This window comes from Emydura macquarii, unplaced genomic scaffold (assembly GCF_026122565.2).
Source record: "Emydura macquarii macquarii isolate MOO-44397 ecotype Brisbane River unplaced genomic scaffold, CSIRO-AGI_Emac_v2 contig_2015, whole genome shotgun sequence".
In the NCBI taxonomy this organism is placed as follows: domain Eukaryota; kingdom Metazoa; phylum Chordata; order Testudines; family Chelidae; genus Emydura; species Emydura macquarii.
The window spans coordinates 1-17,310 of NW_027132152.1; the positions used below are offsets into that span (position 1 = coordinate 1).

General features: G+C 51.8%; 2 long non-coding RNA genes and 2 gene segments (V, D, J or C); 2 read left to right on the forward strand and 2 right to left on the reverse strand.

The window, feature by feature from the left end:
* Window positions 1-508: 508 nt before the first annotated feature.
* Window positions 509-4,572, forward strand: LOC137159945 (uncharacterized). Its single transcript, XR_010921762.1, has 2 exons — window positions 509-590; window positions 4,130-4,572. It is a non-coding gene; the product is annotated as an uncharacterized lncRNA (long non-coding RNA).
* LOC137159946 (uncharacterized) lies at window positions 1,709-2,466 on the forward strand. Its single transcript, XR_010921763.1, has 2 exons — window positions 1,709-1,738; window positions 2,180-2,466. It is a non-coding gene; the product is annotated as an uncharacterized lncRNA (long non-coding RNA).
* Window positions 4,573-8,632: 4,060 nt separating the features above from the next.
* LOC137159943 (putative V-set and immunoglobulin domain-containing-like protein IGHV1OR21-1) lies at window positions 8,633-9,147 on the reverse strand. The segment is given in 3 exon segments: window positions 8,633-8,812; window positions 8,897-9,006; window positions 9,102-9,147. Coding segments are annotated over 3 exon segments (336 nt in total).
* A 3,038-nt stretch (window positions 9,148-12,185) lies between these two features.
* On the reverse strand, window positions 12,186-12,655 carry LOC137159944 (Ig heavy chain V region PJ14-like). The segment is given in 2 exon segments: window positions 12,186-12,499; window positions 12,610-12,655. Coding segments are annotated over 2 exon segments (360 nt in total).
* Between the last annotated feature and the right edge of the window lie 4,655 nt (window positions 12,656-17,310).

Below are 17,310 nucleotides of genomic sequence, written 5' to 3' on the forward strand. Positions count from 1 at the left end.
AGCTGGCCCCAGCAGTTAAAAACCTCCCGGCCAAGCAGCTCTCAGAAGCTGAAAGGTAGATAAGAGAAGGAGTTGCGCTGCAGCTTGGAGCAATTGCTACCACAACCCAAAAAGTACCAGAGTCAGGGGGAAGCCTGTCTGGGCATGGCCAGGGATCCCTAGGCAGAGAGGCCTGAGGGAGGACCCCCCTACCCTGGGTCCAGGAAGCAACCACAAGCAGTGGGTCCAAGGAGAGGCGACTAGGGGATGATAGTAGTTCATGGACTAATCAGTTTGAGGCTGCTCCTCACAGGGTCCCCAGGTCCCGGCTTGGGGTAGAGGGTGGGACTGAGGCCCCTTCACACCAACACTCCCACCTAGCGGCATAGCTGAGAAGGACACAGGACCCACAGAAGGGCAGAACAGGCTGCCCTCGCCACACTGGGTAGCTGGTGGTTCGGGCACCACCAGAGGAGATAGGAAACCCGGAGTCCAGTCCTCACATCAATCCTGCTTTCATTATTTATCCAAAGGGAAACATCTTCAACACAAGAGATGGAGGGACACCCACCTCAGCGTACCCCATAAGTCAGTGCTTAGCGTGTTCACCTGTGAGTAGCAGACCTCTGTTCAAATCCTTTCTCTCTATCAAACAGAAGGCGGGTGGGGGGATTGAACTCTGTTTTTCCACATCTCGGTTTAGTGGTTCTAACCCCTGGGCTAAAAGTCATAAGGTGGGTGCCACCATCTCCTGCTTGTCTGACTGTTTTGTATGATGCATGGTGCCAGCCACACCAGAAAGGCAGGGGCAGGTTAGATGCCTGGCTGCAGGGGGAGATTCCTTTCCCATTCAGGAATTGCAAGCAGGGTGACGTGTATCCTGCCGCCCAGACTGAGGTGCCGATCTCTGGCACAGGAAGGGGGTTCAGGACAAACCTCTCCTGTGCGTTTCCCACTGGTGAGCTTCGACGGCCCCTGCCTAGTGTGCTGGCTTTTGTGAATCCTGTTCTTAGGTGCCTGTTTCTCCAGGAGTTCAGGCTCCAATCTCCGGCTTTGCGGATGGTCATACATTGTTCCTGGGATTGTCTAGGTGCCTGACAGATAGGCAGTGCCACCCTGATCTTCTAACCCGGCACCTGTGTGAATCCAGACCTAGGGCGAGAACGTAGCATTGTCTTGTCTGTCCAGTGCGTCGAGGGGGAGCCCGTATCCCAGTCTCCTTCCAGAGCTGACAAAAGTCACACACGGACGGGAAGGGCCATTGTCCCTGGTGTTGAAGGGGGAGGGGAGGTGCTCAGAGGGACTGGCTGGTAATTGCACAGACACGGGGGGCTGGGGATTGTCTCTCGTGTGCAGAGACAGAGAGAGACGGATAATAACAGGAAACAGCCGCGGTTGCACAGCCTCCTCCTGAGAAAGGAGACCAACCTATTTCCTGAATTATCTTAACCTTTGTTCTGGGAGGCGGGAATCAGAGAGCAGGATCCTTTCCTTTCCTGGAACAATAAGACTGAAAAGGGATTTGAATCCGGGCTGGGTTTAAGAGACCCTCACCCTTTGGTCCTGCCCCAGATCCTCGCTTTCCAAAGACGCCGGGCAGTTGCCCCATCCCTACGCGGTGTAACCCTAGACCCCCCAGCCCATCGCCGGCGGGGCTCTGCTTCCGCCAAAGCGCCTCCGGAGATCCCTGCTGGGCTCGGATCTAGAACCCCGCTCAGCTGGCTGGCCTTGTAGAGGTGCCAAGGCTCGGTAGGTGAAGGTGGGTTCCTTTAGCTCCATGGTTACTATAGTTAATTGTGGCAGAGTATTATGGGCTGGATCCCTGGCTCCGCCCCTTGACACCCGCTGAGAGTCTGGACTGTGATTTTCAGAGGGGTGTTGGGGTGACTCAAAATCAGGGCGCTGCTTTGAAAATCGCAGCCCTGCGCCCTGTCCCGCAGGTGAGCTGCATGGGATTTATTCAGCAGCCGAGTGACTCTCTGCAGCTCCGGCCCCGCAGGATTTTGTACTGCCAGGGGGGGACATTGGCAGCAACTGCATGGTTAAAACCTGAGATCGGATCTTTGTTCCGCTCCCCAGGCCTGTTCTCCTGCCTGTCTGCAGAGCTGCGGAGTGTGTGGAAGTGCTGCCCCCGCACGGGAGAAGGGGGATCCTGCACACTGGGTTTTGTAGGAGTTTCTTTTCACTGTGTCTCGCACAGTAATAGCGGCCCGTGTCCTCCGGCCTCAGGCTGCTCATCTGCAGATAGACCAAGTTCTTGGCGTTATTCCTGGAGATGGTGACTCGCCCTTTCGCTGTGTCGGCGTAGTTCACAGCACTGCCGTCGTCGAAAATACGTGAGACCCGCTCCGGCCCCTTTCCGGGAGCCTGGCGGACCCAGTGCAGACTGTAGCTGCTGAAGGTGAAGCCGGAGGCTTTGCAGGAGAGGCGGAGAGAGTCTCCGGGCTTTTTCACACCCCCTCCGGACTCCACCAGCTGCACCTGGGACTGGGCTCCTGGCAATAAAGACGCGATAGAAATATTCGTAACAACGTAGCGAATGTACAATATTGAGCTTCCTCTCTGGGTCATTCAGGTTGGAAAATACCTTCCAAAGCAGCTACAACGAGAACGAAATGGAGCCAAAGTCTCTTTTTCCCAAGGGTGGGAAGGGAAGCTCTCAGCGAGAGGTTGGCTGGTAACTGCACAGACAGGGGGTTGGAGATTGTGTCTCAGTGCAGCCTGGGCAGAGAGAGACCGATTTATACAGGAAACTGTCACCCCGATTTCCATATCGTCTGCCTTATAAGGGTCCCAAACTCTTTCTCTTCATGGTGTAAAGTGACAGATTTGCTCTGGGAGTCAGACAGAGGCAGAATATTTGTACAGCGCCCAGCCCCGAGCGACTCGAACTCCCGAGATCCGAGCGCAGGCAGGCGACTGACACAAGCAAAAAGCTGCCAAGGGCGGGGTGGCTTTATTCTTAGTATACGGCCTGATACTTAATCAGGGAGTCCACATAGTGGCCCCGAAGCTCACGGGTCAGGACAGTCCTGCTAGTGCAATCCAAGCTCCATAAACAAACGTGCTGCATTTCTTGTGCACTGTTTTATTTGAAAAGATTTTTCGGGTTAGCCTGTTGGTGTTAATCCTTCTGGGAGTTTCCCTTTTGACCGAACGGGAGGTTTTTGTCTGAGCTCAGAGAAGCTTCCCCTCGCTGTGTCTCTCGCACAGTAATACACGGCCGTGTCCTCCGCTTTCAGGCCACTCATTTGAAAATAGAAGTTGGTGCTGTCCTTGGAGGCTGTGAACGGCCCCTGGATGGAGGAGGTGTAGTTCTTGTTGGAGGGATCATAGTAGTGGGTCAGAAACTCCAGCCCCTTCCCCGGCTGCTGTCTGACGCAGCCCATCCAGGTGCAGCTAAGAGTGAACCTGCTGGTGGCACAGTGAATTATGAGGAGAGATTGGAGGAACTGGGCTTTTTTGGTCTGCAGAAGAGAGGAGGGAGGGGGGATTTGATAGCAGCCTTCAACAACCTGAAGGGGGGTTCTGGGAAGGGTGGAGTTAGGCTGTTCTCAGTGGTGGCAGATGACAGAACAAGGAGCAATGGTCTCAAGTTGCAGTGGGGAAGGTCTAGGTTGGACATTAGGAAAAGTTTTTGCCTAGGAGGGTGGTGAAGCACTGGAATGGGTTACCTAGGGAGGTGGTGGAATTTCCATCCTTGGAGGTTTTTAAGGCCCGGCTTGACAAATCCCTGGCTGGGATGATTAAATCAGAGTTGCTCTGAGCAGGGGGTTGAACTAGACACCTCCTGAGGTCCCTTCCAACCCTCATCTGCTCTGATTCTATGATAATTCGTTGCTGTTTCACTCCATGGAGCCCCCCGTTCAGTTCAATGAGAAGAGCCCTTTGCGGGAGGCGAGCAGGACCGCGCACACACAGGGATAGCGGGAGGCAGGCAGGGCACTGAAGAGTTAATCCGCGATGTCAGAGTTTTCCATCCCCCCCTTGTGCCCAGCACAGCAGTGTTTGGTTTGTGTCCTGCTGCCGCCAGGTACGCAACGCGAGAAGTTCCGCTGCTCTGGTTTTTGTACCAGCAGCAGCTGCTTTCCGCTCACTGTGTCTGTGTGTCTCTCACACAGTAATACCGGGCCGTGTCTTCTGCTCTCAGGCCGGTCATCTGCAGGTACAGCAGGTTGTTGGAGTTGTCAATGGAGATGGTGAATCGCCCTTGGACAGCCGGGGAATACCACTGGCTCGACCCTTCATAGTTAATCGCTGCCACCCAGTATATCCCTTTTCCTGGAGCCTGTCGAACCCAATGCATGTAGGAGCTGCTGAAGGTGAAGCCGGAGGCTTTGCAGGAGAGGCGCAGAGAGTCTCCAGGGTTTTTCACATCCCCGCCGGACTCCTCCAGCACCTGGGAGCGGGCACCTGCAAATAAAGGCATGGCACAGATAATGGTATAAACCAGCAATGATTGTATAGTGCCCTGGTTCTGCCATTTCATCAGGGGAAGAAAATACCTTCCAGAGCTGCTGCCGTGAGAACAATTGCGAAGCAAAGTCCCATTTTGCCTGGAGTTGGAGGGGAAAGTGCTCGGGGTGGATAGAATCATAGAGTTGGAAGGGAGCTCAGGAGGTCATCAAGTCCAACCGCCTGCTCAAAGCAGACCTAACCTCAGCTAAATAACTGGTAACTGCTGGCTGGTAACTGCACAGAGCCAGGGGGCTGCGGATTGTCTCTGGCTGCAGCCTGGTCAGAGAGATGCGCGGATTTAAAGAGCAAACTTCACCCCTATTTGCATATCACCCTTCTTATAAAGGCAGCACACTCCTTCCTTGAGTGCGGCGAGTTACTTGCACCGGTGGTGAAGGTGGAGTCAGATCATCCCTTGCTGGGTGTTTGTCTACATTAGAGCTGCAGGGTCCTAATTTTAGCAATAGATGGGGGAGAAAGAGCAGCGTTATGGGAGCACAGTTGCCTGGTTACGGATTTAGGACCTGATTATCAACCAGTTATATGGGGGTGGGGAAGTGATCTCCGTCACCTCTGCTCAGGCGAAGGTCGGGTCAGTGACTGGGGCGGGTTGGTCTGGGGCACTCACTGGAGAGTTAATATTCCTGGGGTGCTGAGTGCAGTGTGACTAGACCACTTTCAGAATCCCAACCCTTCGCTGACGGTGCACCTTTCAAGGGAAGTTAAGGGATTCCGGCACTCAGGAAGGATGGAGTTACAGCCCGGATGGAAATCAAAGACCGAACTTTTGTAGTTTCCTTTTAAAACACTTTTGTAAATAAACCATTCTGTTTTAAATGATTCCTAAATGCTAATGTATCGGAGCACTGGGAAGATGCTGGGAAGGTCAATATCCACACAGAGCTGAAATATCTTTCCCGTATATTTATCACCTGGTTGATTTATCAGCCTGGTGTCCACATCTGGCCCAGTTATACAGCGCGGTGCACTCGGATCTGAAGGCTGCTGGTTTGCAAACGCAGCAGGTCGGTGCTTTGTTACAGCACTGCTGGTTTTTGCCTGATATTGATTCTCACCCCTTCAACCCACACTCCTTGTAAGCTTCCCCTTGCTTGTTTTCTTGCTGTTTTTACTAAAGGGTGTGGGCTGGGACTGTAATGAAATGATTAAAAAAAAGTTACTAAATGTATCCGGAATTATTCTGCCCCTCCTTCCAGCAATGGGAGTTCACAGACCGAGATTTAGAAAGATGCAAATGCAACTTCATTAACATCTATGTACATGTAAGTAGAGAAATCAGAGCGTTGCGATTAGGGTTATGGAGGAGGTTATGGATCAGGGTATATGATACAGTGAGGATATTTTGGAGGGTTTTTTTGCATGTGGTGTGTGCGCCTCAGTTTCCCCCATATGTTACTGATATATTTTCGTCATGTGACCGGGGTGTCTGATCTTTCCAGAGGTCTCCGGAGGGTGGAAGGGCCTCCCCCAGCGACACCCCTTTGTCCTCTTGAATCTCCCATCGCCAACAGGTTGTAGCAGGGGGTGACCAGGAGGAGTGGCCACCTTGCCGGAGGAGGAGACAAATGACTGGGGAGAGGAGGGGGGATGGATCTATAGGTGGCTGGCTGGAAGAGGCAGACCCCTGTGGGATTTCGCATGGAAGCAGAGCCCAAAGATGGGATCTCTGCGGTTGGTCGCTGCTGTAACATCTAATTCAGCTGCCAATAAAGTCTTTCTACGCTGTGACCCTGAGAACTAATAAACCTTCTGACTTCCACATTGTGTGTGAACCACTTCTGTCTGCCAGGCAGGGTGCATGGCCCCTTCGCAACATGTAGGACTCTCCAGGGTCCCATCCAGGGTAACCCACAGGGAGAGATCCTGCAGCACAGGGGTGCTGACGTCTCCAAGGCCAGGGTCAGGACACAGCTGCACAGGTGTGCGGACAGCCGAGGGGGCAGAAACCAAAGAAATGAGTGGCTGCGTCTATGTGGTTCCAGACCCCTATTCCTGGGGGGACTCCCTCACAGGGTGTAACTGGGTTTAGGGATAAGGTTAGGATTTGGGTTGAATTTTGGTGGACGGGAAAGAGTAAAAATCCAGTGGGGTAAACGTGTGAGGTACAGAGTTCCCTGTCCTGCCTGGGTCAGTGCTACAGTAACTGTAATCAATACAGACAGTCATCGTTAGAGGAAGGGTTAACGCTAGTTCTTTGAATAAACTCCAGGGTTTTTTCGGGTTCGCCTGTCAGTGTTAAGCCGGCTGGGACTTCCCCTTTCCACCGCAGCGGGAGGTTTTTGTCTGAGCTCAGAGCGGCTTCCCCCTCACCGTGTGTCTCGCACAGTAATACACGGCCGTGTCCTCTGCCTTCAGGCCGGTCATTTGCAAGTAGAAGTTGGTGCTGTCCTTGGAGGCTGTGAATCGCCCCTGGATGGAGGAGGCGTAGTTCTTGTTGGAGGGATCATAATAGTAGACCAGCCACTCCAGCCCCTTCCCCGGCTGCTGTCTGACCCAGTTCATCCAGGTGCTGCTCAGAGTAAACCCGCTGGTGGCACATTGCAGCTGATGAGACTCTCCGGGCTTCTTCAGCGCTGGACCCGACTGGGTCAGAACCACCTGCGAGCGGGCCCCTGGGGAAAGGAGGGAAGAAGAATATTGTAAACCAGCCCCCATATTAAACCGCTGTCTGTGTGTGTAAAGGCACAGACGGAGCAAATCTCAATCCGACTCACCGGAGAGCCAGGCCAGTGCAATGACTGTGTACAAGGGCGGTAACATCGCCATGGAGCGGTTCGGAAGTGGAGCTGGGATGGGTCCGAGCCGAAGGGGACTCCCGGAGCCAGATCTGGGACTGTGTGTTTCGAGAGAGGGCTGCGTTGCTTTTTATGTCGGGAGGGACATGTCTGAGCTTTGCATGCAGCGGGGAGGAGGAGCTGTGACGGTAGAAATACGGTGTCCACCCCCCAGAGAGGGAGAGATTTCAACAAGAACAGTGCCCTGGGCATGAAGCGGGAGCTTGTGCCGGGGTGCAGAGGGGAGGGGAGGAAATCGTGCTGTTAGGGGGTGTGTGTGTGTGGTGAGGGAGGAGGGGGTGTGTGTGTCTGAGGTGGGCTAGGGAGGTGCAGGTATAGAGGGGAGGGCACCAGGCCCCTGATGTTGCTGCATTGATGGGGTGACGGAAGCTGTTACAGGCAGTGCTGTGCTGGGTGTAAATGGGAGAGGAGCAGGCGCTGGTTTGGTGTCTCTATGGGGTGAGAGTGGCTGTGGGTTAAGCTGTGCGCTAGGTTTAGAGAGGAGAGGATCAGGCCAGCCTGGAGCGGGGATCTCTATGGGGTGACAGTGGCTGAGTGGGGCAGTGGTGGGTATAATGGGGGGAAGCGGGTCCTGGTTTCAGGGTGTGTCTGGGGTGACAGTGACATCGAGTTCTGTCACAGAAATATCACATCATGTCACACGTCGTGTTCCCGTACTGCAGATACTCGCTCAATGAACACATGGGGCGGGGTGAAGAGATGGATAAGTCCAGGGTGTGCGCAGTGATTGGAGAGATGGATGGATAGATTCTGCTGAGTGGCAGCTGGCTAGATTGATGCAGTGACCTTGAGAGGGGAAATGATTGGTTTGTTCTCGATAAAAGGCAGAAATGAATGTGGCTGGCCCAGAAGGAAACATAAATATCCATACGATGGAATGAATCTCAGCTCTGCAGCTCCAGCCCGTTAGCAGTGGGGCTGTGAGTGGGGAGAGGTGAGACCACAGGGTTCAGTAGGGCTGGGACACCCGCTGGCGCTGGGCGTGGGTTAGGCGTGAATCCCCTGAACCTTCTTGTTCCCAGCCATGACTAGCTACACTGAAACATGCAGGGACAATTGGGACACATTTCCTGGCAGGCTTAGCCATACGGAGAAGAAGCCGAGGGGGCGGGAGCACATGATTCATGCGGAGAGATTGAGCGAAATGGACTTGTTTAGCCTTCAGAAGAGAGCAGTGAGGGGGGATTTGATAGCAGACTTCAACTACCAGAAGGGGAGCTCCAGTGAGACTGGAGTTAGGCTGTTCTCAGTGGTGGAAGATGACAGAAGAAGGGGGGAAAAAAAGATCTGAAGGTGGAAGTCACTGAATGCCTGTAACGTGAGGCAAATACCTGACCAAGCAGACCGAATCTGTGCTGGCAGCTGCTGCTCTCTGCTGCTCATAAAGCAAGACTGGTTCTCCGCAGGGTTAGTTTTTGTGCTGGCTTGGATAGGTTTCCTGTCACTGTGTCTCTGGCACAGTAATACACGCAGGTGTCTCTGGGTTGCAGGCCGGTCAGTTGCAGGTACACTTGGCTTTTGGAGGTGTGTCTGGTGATGATGAGGCGACTTTTCAGAGCCTAGTTATAAGCAGTGCGTCCACCACCCCAGATAACTCCAACCCATTCCAGCCCTTTCCCCGCTGGCTGGCGGACCCAGCTCACCCTGTAGCTAGTGATTGAGAATCCGGACACCGTACAGGTCAGTTTGAGGGTCTCTCCGGGCTTCTTCACTCCCCCTCCGGACTCCACCAGGCTAACCTGGGAATAGACACCTGCAAAGGGGAGAAATAAAAGGGAAATATTGCGTTGATTCCTTGAGGCTCTGTTGTTAGAGAACATGTGGTGGGAGCACAGATCCAGCCCTTACCCGCTGGAAGCAGCAGGAGGAAGGCGAGGACCAGGCTGGGGGCCATGTCTGCGGCTGGCGGGCTGGTTCCCTGGGCGGGCTGGGAAGCTGAGCTGGCTCTGAGCGGTGTGAGCGGCCTGCCACTGGGCTATGAACAGGGCCCCGGGGGGCTCATTTGCATGGGACAAGGGGTGGGGACAATATAAGGGTGGGGACCCAGGTGCCGGTGTGTGACACAGCAGCTCGTTGTGAAATCTAATAGCAGGTGGGTCAGAGAGTCCAACCGTAGTAGCAAACCTTCCCTGAAGGTTCTTATTTTCCCCTCGTTGCACTTATCAAACCACTGAATCGAAACTTTCATGTAACCTTTTTCTCTCTCTTTTTTTCTCTCTCTCTCTATCCATCATCCTATCCATCCTATCCTATCCATGACATTGGCCAGGTCACACCCAGGTTCCCATGTCTCAGCTGAAGACTGACAAGTACAGAGCTGGAAACAGTCTGGCTCACCTGTGTGCTAATATTGCTACAACAGGTATTAGAAGGATAAGAACGTGTTTAGTTTTTAGGCTTCATTGAATGCTTGTGAACTGCTGCCTGCCTTGATCTCACTGAGAACAGTTGTGTCCCATAGTGTAAGGTAATATGTGAGTGGTTGTATTGGGAGCCTCTGTGACTATGTGAATCACCACAAAGGAGAGAGACATTAATGGGAGTGATATGCTGAACAACGACAGAAAGTGTTACCTCTGTACCAACAGGAAAGGTCCAGCGACATTGTGGAACATTAAAGAGGACAAATGACTCTGTTTTTCTACTCTGTCCCCCTCACCGCAGAAGATAAGTCATACAAGTTCCTTCAATCCCTTGAGTTTGCAGCTCAGAGCACATCAGGTTGGAGTTAGGGAAGGGGAGGGGGAAATAGAAACCCTTTGCATGAAGGAACTGGTTATCTGTCTGGTACTTGGACTCTGGGAGGAAAGTTTCAAGGCATAAGCAACAGATCCCCAGCTGCTCAGTCTGTGTTAGCCCTAAAAGACAGAGAGCTTGCTGCTTCTAAAGCTTCTGTTACCTTTTGCAAATTAAGAATCTAACTCATTGATGTATACGTTTATCTGCTTCAACCTTCTAAATAACTCTCTGGTTTCTTATTCCTTTTAATATATCTGTATACGTTTAGTGTAGGACAGGCTACAATGTGTGTCTGCAGATAGCACGAATCCATGGGTCTGGTGTTCTTGACTGGTTCTGGAACAGTCACTGGGAGGATCCCTTCAGTGTGTCAGCCCGCTTAGAGTCACACTCTCACTGGGGTAAGCCACTTGGATTCACCGTTCTTGGGCTGGAACCTCGGAGCCTTCAGCAGCCCTGCTTCATGCCGTGAGCTACCTGTGGTGAGTCCAGCTGAATTGGACACCGGAGAGAGACATGGACACCTAAAGGGAGCAATGCACCCCCAACTTACCTAAACTGACCCTGGTTGAGTTCGTGTAGTCACCAGATCCTCTTCCCTTTGGAGGTAAAATCTGTGCTTGGGACATATATTATTTGTTCCCTTCTGTTGGTTGATTTGTTTGCTCCATACTTTTTTTTTGTCTGTATATTTATTTATTCACAATGGATGTTGAAGTAGAAGGTGAGTAGGTAGTGAGAGTCTGTCTTGCTGTGGTGGGAAGGATCTGCAAAGTAGCTCCTAAATCCCTTTGGCATTTTTAGAATTTCAAACCTAATGAAGTCAATTCTTTGTGAAGAGCCGTAACCAAACATGTCTATCTGTGAAGCTGTAGGAGATGCTGTAAAACATTTAGCACAGCAGTCTTTTAACAGTAAATCTGAGATGTTCTTCTCCTCCCTAAACCCCATAAATACTAAGGGCTTGGGCCATAAATGGATTTAGGAGCCTAAAAGCCACATTAGGCCCCTAAATCCAAGAATCGGACCCCACTGGGATTTACAACCATTTCCCTCCCCCGACGCTCTGCTCTCCCTGAATTCTGTAGACACCTGAACTCACTTTGAATCCAAGTTTTTGCAGTGGAAGTTCCCTGGGCACGGATGTTTCTTCCTTTGACTATGCACTTTGCAGGCCCAGGGGTTGTCTATATGGCATGGCAGTGGGCACCACAGGGTTGTGATTTGTGGAGCACACCTGCCCATTGTGCTGTACCTAACCCATGTACATCCCACTACTGCACACTGGTGATTTCTTGGTTTGAATATGGGGCAGTTAGAGCGGCAGGCTGGTGCGCTGGTTGATTTTGGGAAGGAGAATAAACTCCCCTAATTTCAGAGTTAAACCAATCTCTCAATGGTGGGGGATTATGAGAAATCCTCCCATTTAAGGTCAAGTGAGTTGATAATTGCCCAAGTATTTGGCTGCTTCCTATAAAACAGCTGGTGCTGGCCCCTCTGGGCTGAGCGAGGTGGGCCCTTGGGACTGTGTTGGGGCTGGTAGTTCTCAGGGTTCCAGGTTTCTGATGGCTGCTCAAAACAGTGATTCTTGAAGGCTAACTGAGGGTAATTATAGCGGGTGCAAGGGAACTTAAAGAGTGGGGGGGCCTGTACTGAGGCGGTCCAAAGTCAAAGGGGGTTTTGCCCACTTGGCACCTTGCAGTCACAGAGTCACAATCCCTGGTCGGTCATTTCTTCTGAATCAAAGTCACGGTCCGCTCATGGCTTAGACTTTGTCCTGTTTGTCACAGCAGAATGTCTGGGTTCTCGTGAGGCTCTCGGTTCTAACACGGATGTAAAGACGCCTGGCTTATCGCAGATCTGTGGAAGGCAAGAAGACTCTAGTGGTAACAGAGTCTAGGTATGAATATTCCCGGCTGGTCTTTGCCTTCCCTTCATAGAGGAAGGATAGAAAAATCTCTCTAGGAAGGGGCCAGGAGTCAGAGCTCCGGGGCTCCGTTCCCAGCTTGACAGCTCTGATTGATGGTTGCTTTGGAGTGCTATGGGGTGAACTCAGCGCATGTTTTTAACTTGCGACAAATACCTAACCAAGCGGAGCGAATCTGTGCTGGCAGCTGCTGCTCTCTGGGGCTCATAAAGCAAGACTGGTTCTCCGCAGGGTTAGTTTTTGTGCTGGCGTGGATAGGTTTCCTGTCACTGTGTCCCTCTGGCACAGTAATACCCGGAGGTGTCTCCGGGTTGCAGGCTGGTCAGTTGCAGGTACACTTGGCTTTTGGAGGTGTCTCTGGTGATGGTGAGGCGACTTTTCAGAGCCTCGTTATAAGCAGTGCCTCCACCACTCCAGATACCTCCGACCCATTCCAGCCCTTTCCCCGCTGGCTGGCGGACCCAGTTCATATCGTAGCTAGTGAGAGAGAATCCGGACACGGTGCAGGTCAGTTTGAGGGTCTCTCCGGGCTTCTTGATTCCCCCTCCGGACTCCACCAGGCTAACCTGGGAATAGACACCTGCAGAGGGGAGAAAGAAAAAGGAAAATGTGTTAGTGATTCACAGAGGCGCGGTTATTCGGGAACATATGGTACTGGGGGCACAGCTGGAGCGCAGATTCCGCCCTTACCCGCTGGGAGCAGCAGGAGGAAGGCGAGGACCAGGCTGGGGGCCATGTCTGCGGCTGGCGGGCTGGTTCCCTGGGCGGGCTGGGAAGCTGAGCTGGCTCTGAGCGGTGTGAGCGGCCTGCCACTGGGCTATGAAGAGGGCCCCGGGCGGCTCATTTGCATGGGACAAGGGGTGGGGACAATATAAGGGGAGATCTCGCAGGAGTGTGACACTGTGTCGAGTTTAAACCCAGTGTCGGGGAGATCTGAGGGTTCAATCTTAACAGAGAAGCTTCCCTTTGAGTATTTATATACACAGAATAACACTTGGAACTTATAATGCTACCAATTTCACCTACGTATTTGTCTATCTCTCTTGTCTCTCCGCTCCGCCCCACCCCACTGTGGACGTTGGTGTCAATGTTAGAACCTAGCAGCCCCTGACATCACTGAACCATCCCTTGTTCCTGAGAATCTGCAGAACTAGTCTGCAAACCAAGTGTGCAAAGCTGCGTCGGGAAAGTCTCTGTGCTGGGCTGTGTGGCTGGGAAGGATTGTGGAGCACGATGGCTTAGTCCGATGACAATGGATCGTGCTGCACGGCAGGATAATGTCACAGCTGGTGCTCAGTCGCTGGACAGGCCCTTGTGATGGTCCCTGTACAAAGGGGTGAATTTCATCCCTAGAGAATTGCCGGTGGCTGGCGGGGAAGGTCCCTGGTAGGTTATTGGCCAGGCCCTGCCTTTCACTCCCGTTGCTCTTCGCTAAGGACCCAGCTGCTCCATTGACTTCAGTGGGAAAAGGAGGGAGTCTGCGAGTGGCGAGTGCCTGAGCAGAAAGCCCTGGTGAGTCACTGGGGGCATCCACAGAGCAGGGCCGGATGCACCTGCTTCTTATTCCTACTCCGCTGAAATACACCCTGGGCATCTGCTCCCTGCTCTCCCCAGGGGCGATGGGATCAGCGGAGCCTCTCTCTGCTCTCACAGCTGTGTGCGGTGTGGCTGAGGGGAGATATTTCGGGTCGGTTCTCATGGCTGTGGAGGGTGAGCACCACCACCAGGAAATCCCTTCCCCGTCTGTGCAGGAGAATAAAAGGAGGAAGAGAACTTTACACACGGTGTTACTATCGCTGTAGGAGGACAGTCATGGTCCGCTGGGTCCCGAGTGGTTTTGTGCAGAGCAAATACCTGCCAGAGCTGCCAGAATGAAAAGGAAATGGAGGCAAACTCTCGTTTTCCCTGGTGCTTCAGGGGAAAGTTCTCAGGCAGAGGTGTCTGCAGGTTGTCTCTCTGGGTGCGTTCTGGGCAGAAAGAGAGAGATTTAAGCAAGAAACTGTCCCCGCCATTTGCATATCCCCTTCTTTATAAAAGAGACACATTTCTGGCCTGATTCCTAGAGTTCAGTGAAATTTGACCAAAGGATACATTTGAAAGGCAGCCTTCTCCTTAAATACCCAATTCTCGAGTTATCTACAGGGAATGCTCCTGGGGTTAATTTTGCAGAATTCAAGGCTAGGTTGTTAATTTCCTACTAATAATCAATACCTGAGAATTGTTTTTCGATAACTGGAAAGGATTCTCACTTATTCCTTTTACTTATTGCTGACGGATTGTGGTGGGGCACTGAATAAATCTGTACCTGTTTGGGTAGAAAACCTTCTGAAATCAGGCTTGCCATTTCCTGTGGGAGGGCGCCTGGCCCCTCGTCTCCTGGCATAGCTCGATCCCGTGTGATTCAATGTTTTCATCTGTCGGAATAAACAGGCCAGGACAGCAGCGTTAGCCAAGCGGGGTAGCAGCCTGGGAATCCGTGCAGCGTCCGCACTTCACAGCAGCGAGGCTCTGACCCGATGACGATTGTCCTTCCTTTGGCCGCCTCTACAACGCAGTGAAGCCGGAGAGAGTTTTCAGAATCGATCGCGATGGTCATTGGATCAGCCCCTGCATGCATTTCTCTCCAGGCAGGTGGCAGACAGCGTCCTGGGACAGCGGGCTAGTGTCGGTCACCTGGAGAGTGATGGGTGTGAAGGGGGACAGACAGACAGAGGGAGAGATGTACTCAGGTCTTCCATGGCATTTGTTTTGAAAACCCAAGATTAGCTTTGGCTATATCATTAAATTCACATATTTCTGGGAAACAAACCCTGTATTTAGTCCTGTCTTTGGGCAAGCCTGATCTATCGAATTTCTCCAGAAATTATCTGGCGAAATATCAATACCTAGTCCCGGGGAGATGCCCATTTGTGCCCTGGATAGATTTAGCAGGTGGGCGAGAGAGTCCAACCTTAGTAGCAAACTTATTTTGCCCTGATTGCACTCATCAAATCACGTAATAGAAACAGTCGTGCTGTCTGTCTGTCTGTCTAATCATCTCCTCCTCATCCCCCTGTAATGTTGGTGTCAGTGTTATAACCTAATAGCGAATTACATTATTGATCCATTCCATTCTCAGGGTCACCCGGTGACCATAGGCAGAAACCCACTTAGGCAAGATGCTTCAGAAGAATTCTGCTTTTTGGCTGTATGGCTGGAAATAATTTTGGAGTCCCGGGTGCTTCGTCTGAAGGGGGGGGGGGCAGTGCTGCGGGGAGGTGATAAGTCACCCTGTGCAGAGGGGCAGCACAAGCCAAGGTTTCGCCAGGGGATAAATCCTACAGAAGGCGTAGGTGGTGCTGGGTAGCTGTGGAGGTCTTTGTGCTGGCCCCTTTGCAAAGGGATGGATTTCAACCTTAGAGAATTACCAAACTCAGTAGAACAGAAAGAGATCAGTGATCCGCACGCCTTCCACTCAATAACCCTCCCTTTGGTTTCAGCCTTTCCTCACTGGTCTTCGCTAAAGGCTCAGCTCCTCCACTGAGTCCAGAAGGAGGGAGCCTTCAGCCGGACCGTGTCTGAGCAGAAAGCCCTGGGGAGTCTGTGAGGACATCCACAGAGCGCAGGGGGATGCACCTGGTCCTTCCTATTCCACTGAAATACGCCCTGGGCATCTGTTCCCTGGGATCCCCAGGGGAGATGGAGTCAGCGGAGCCTCTCTCTCCTCTCACGGCTGTGTGTGGTGGTTACAAGGGAAGCTTCTTGGGGTCGGTGGAGGAAGAGTGTCACTCCTTGAAAATCCCTTCCCCAGTATCTGCAGGAGAAGGTTTTTCACTGAGCCGAGATGGGCTCCCCCTCCCTGTCTCTTGAGCAGTAATACATGGCGGTGTCCTCGGATTTCACGCCATTTAGTGGTTTGAACTCTGTGCCGGGTTTTCATCAGTTTATGGAGCCTGGGTAAGCAAACCCCAAGGATTTTCCTTAGTTGTCTTTGTAACCTCAGCCAACATGTGGGTTCTTGTTTTTTTTTAGGAGAAGTTTCCACCTGGGTTATTGATATTTAATAAACTAAAGAGGGAAATGCCGCTTTCCAGGCCCTGGCTATGCCTTGTGTAAATGGCCAAACTTTCTTTTAATTGCTCACCAGACAGCCACACAGAGGACCACAGCACTGGGCTAGGCACTGATCGAAGATTGAAACCCCACCCCGGTTGTTTGCAATGGAATCAGCCAAAGTGATTTTCCCCCCAGGGCATCTGGTGCAATAACACAGGGCACTGTCCTCTTGGTTCAGGATGCTAATTTGCAGAGAGCAATGCCAGCTGTCCTTGGAGGCTGTGATTTCACTCTTGGGTGCTGAAGGAATGGAACAGCAGCTTTTCACGTCAGGGATCTGGTAGTTGAAGAGCCATGGTGATCCTTTCCCAGGCTCCTGTCTCAGCCAACCCAGGTGAAAAAGGTTACTGTAAAACAAGGGCAGCTTAATAAGTTATTGGGGTGTCATGTTGTCTGGAGCCACTCAGGACCCTGAGTACTTACCTCAGGGCAGACTGCCAAAAGCAGGGCAGATACCACCCGTGTGGGGGTATGTTCTATAACGAAATTTCACCAACAAAATACCCAATGTGAACTCCCAAAGTACTGCAATAGTCTTAGAAGGGAATCACAGACAGGCCCCTTAGACACTCCAGTCTATCACACCACCCAGTCAAGCTGGACTGTGCGGTAAATGGCCACTTACACCAAAAATCACAAAACATTCAGGTTACAGCCAGTCCCAAGAGACCAGTCACTCATCCCAGGTCGATTTGTATCCCAGGTCTGACATAAAAGACCGGACTGAGAGCCAGTTCTATAATAAACTAAGAAAAGGTTTATTAGCTAAGAAAAATAAATATTAGTTATTGAGAGGTTAAAGTAGGTTGAAATATATGTACAGGTGAGTCTCAGTCTGTAATTTCAAAAGGTAGCAGAGATGTAGTAATCTGTCAGGTTCCCAAATGTCTTTCAGGGCTACTCAGCAGAACTCTGGGGACCGCTGTCTTTTCTCACTTGGTTATTCAGCCCTGTGGGAAACCAACAGTCCAGAGATGAAGAATTTCTCCTTCTGTCCATATTATTAGCTTCTTCCTCCACGAACCAAGCTCTCAGCAACAATTCCCCCGCAGGTCCATTCTTGGGGGCAGGTGGCCGAAGGGGCAGGAAAGCCCCGAGCAAAGTCTTTGATCCTTGATCTCCCACAATCACTCATTGGTGTTTAATTAACAGGATTTAACAACTTCTTCTAAGAGACCCTCATCAGCCTTACACAAGGCTTCCTCCGCCTTTGATGGGTTGCTTAGTTACTGGTGTATATGCAATGCAAATGCACATTAACCATATTTTACATCAGCAAAAGTTCCAGATCTACAA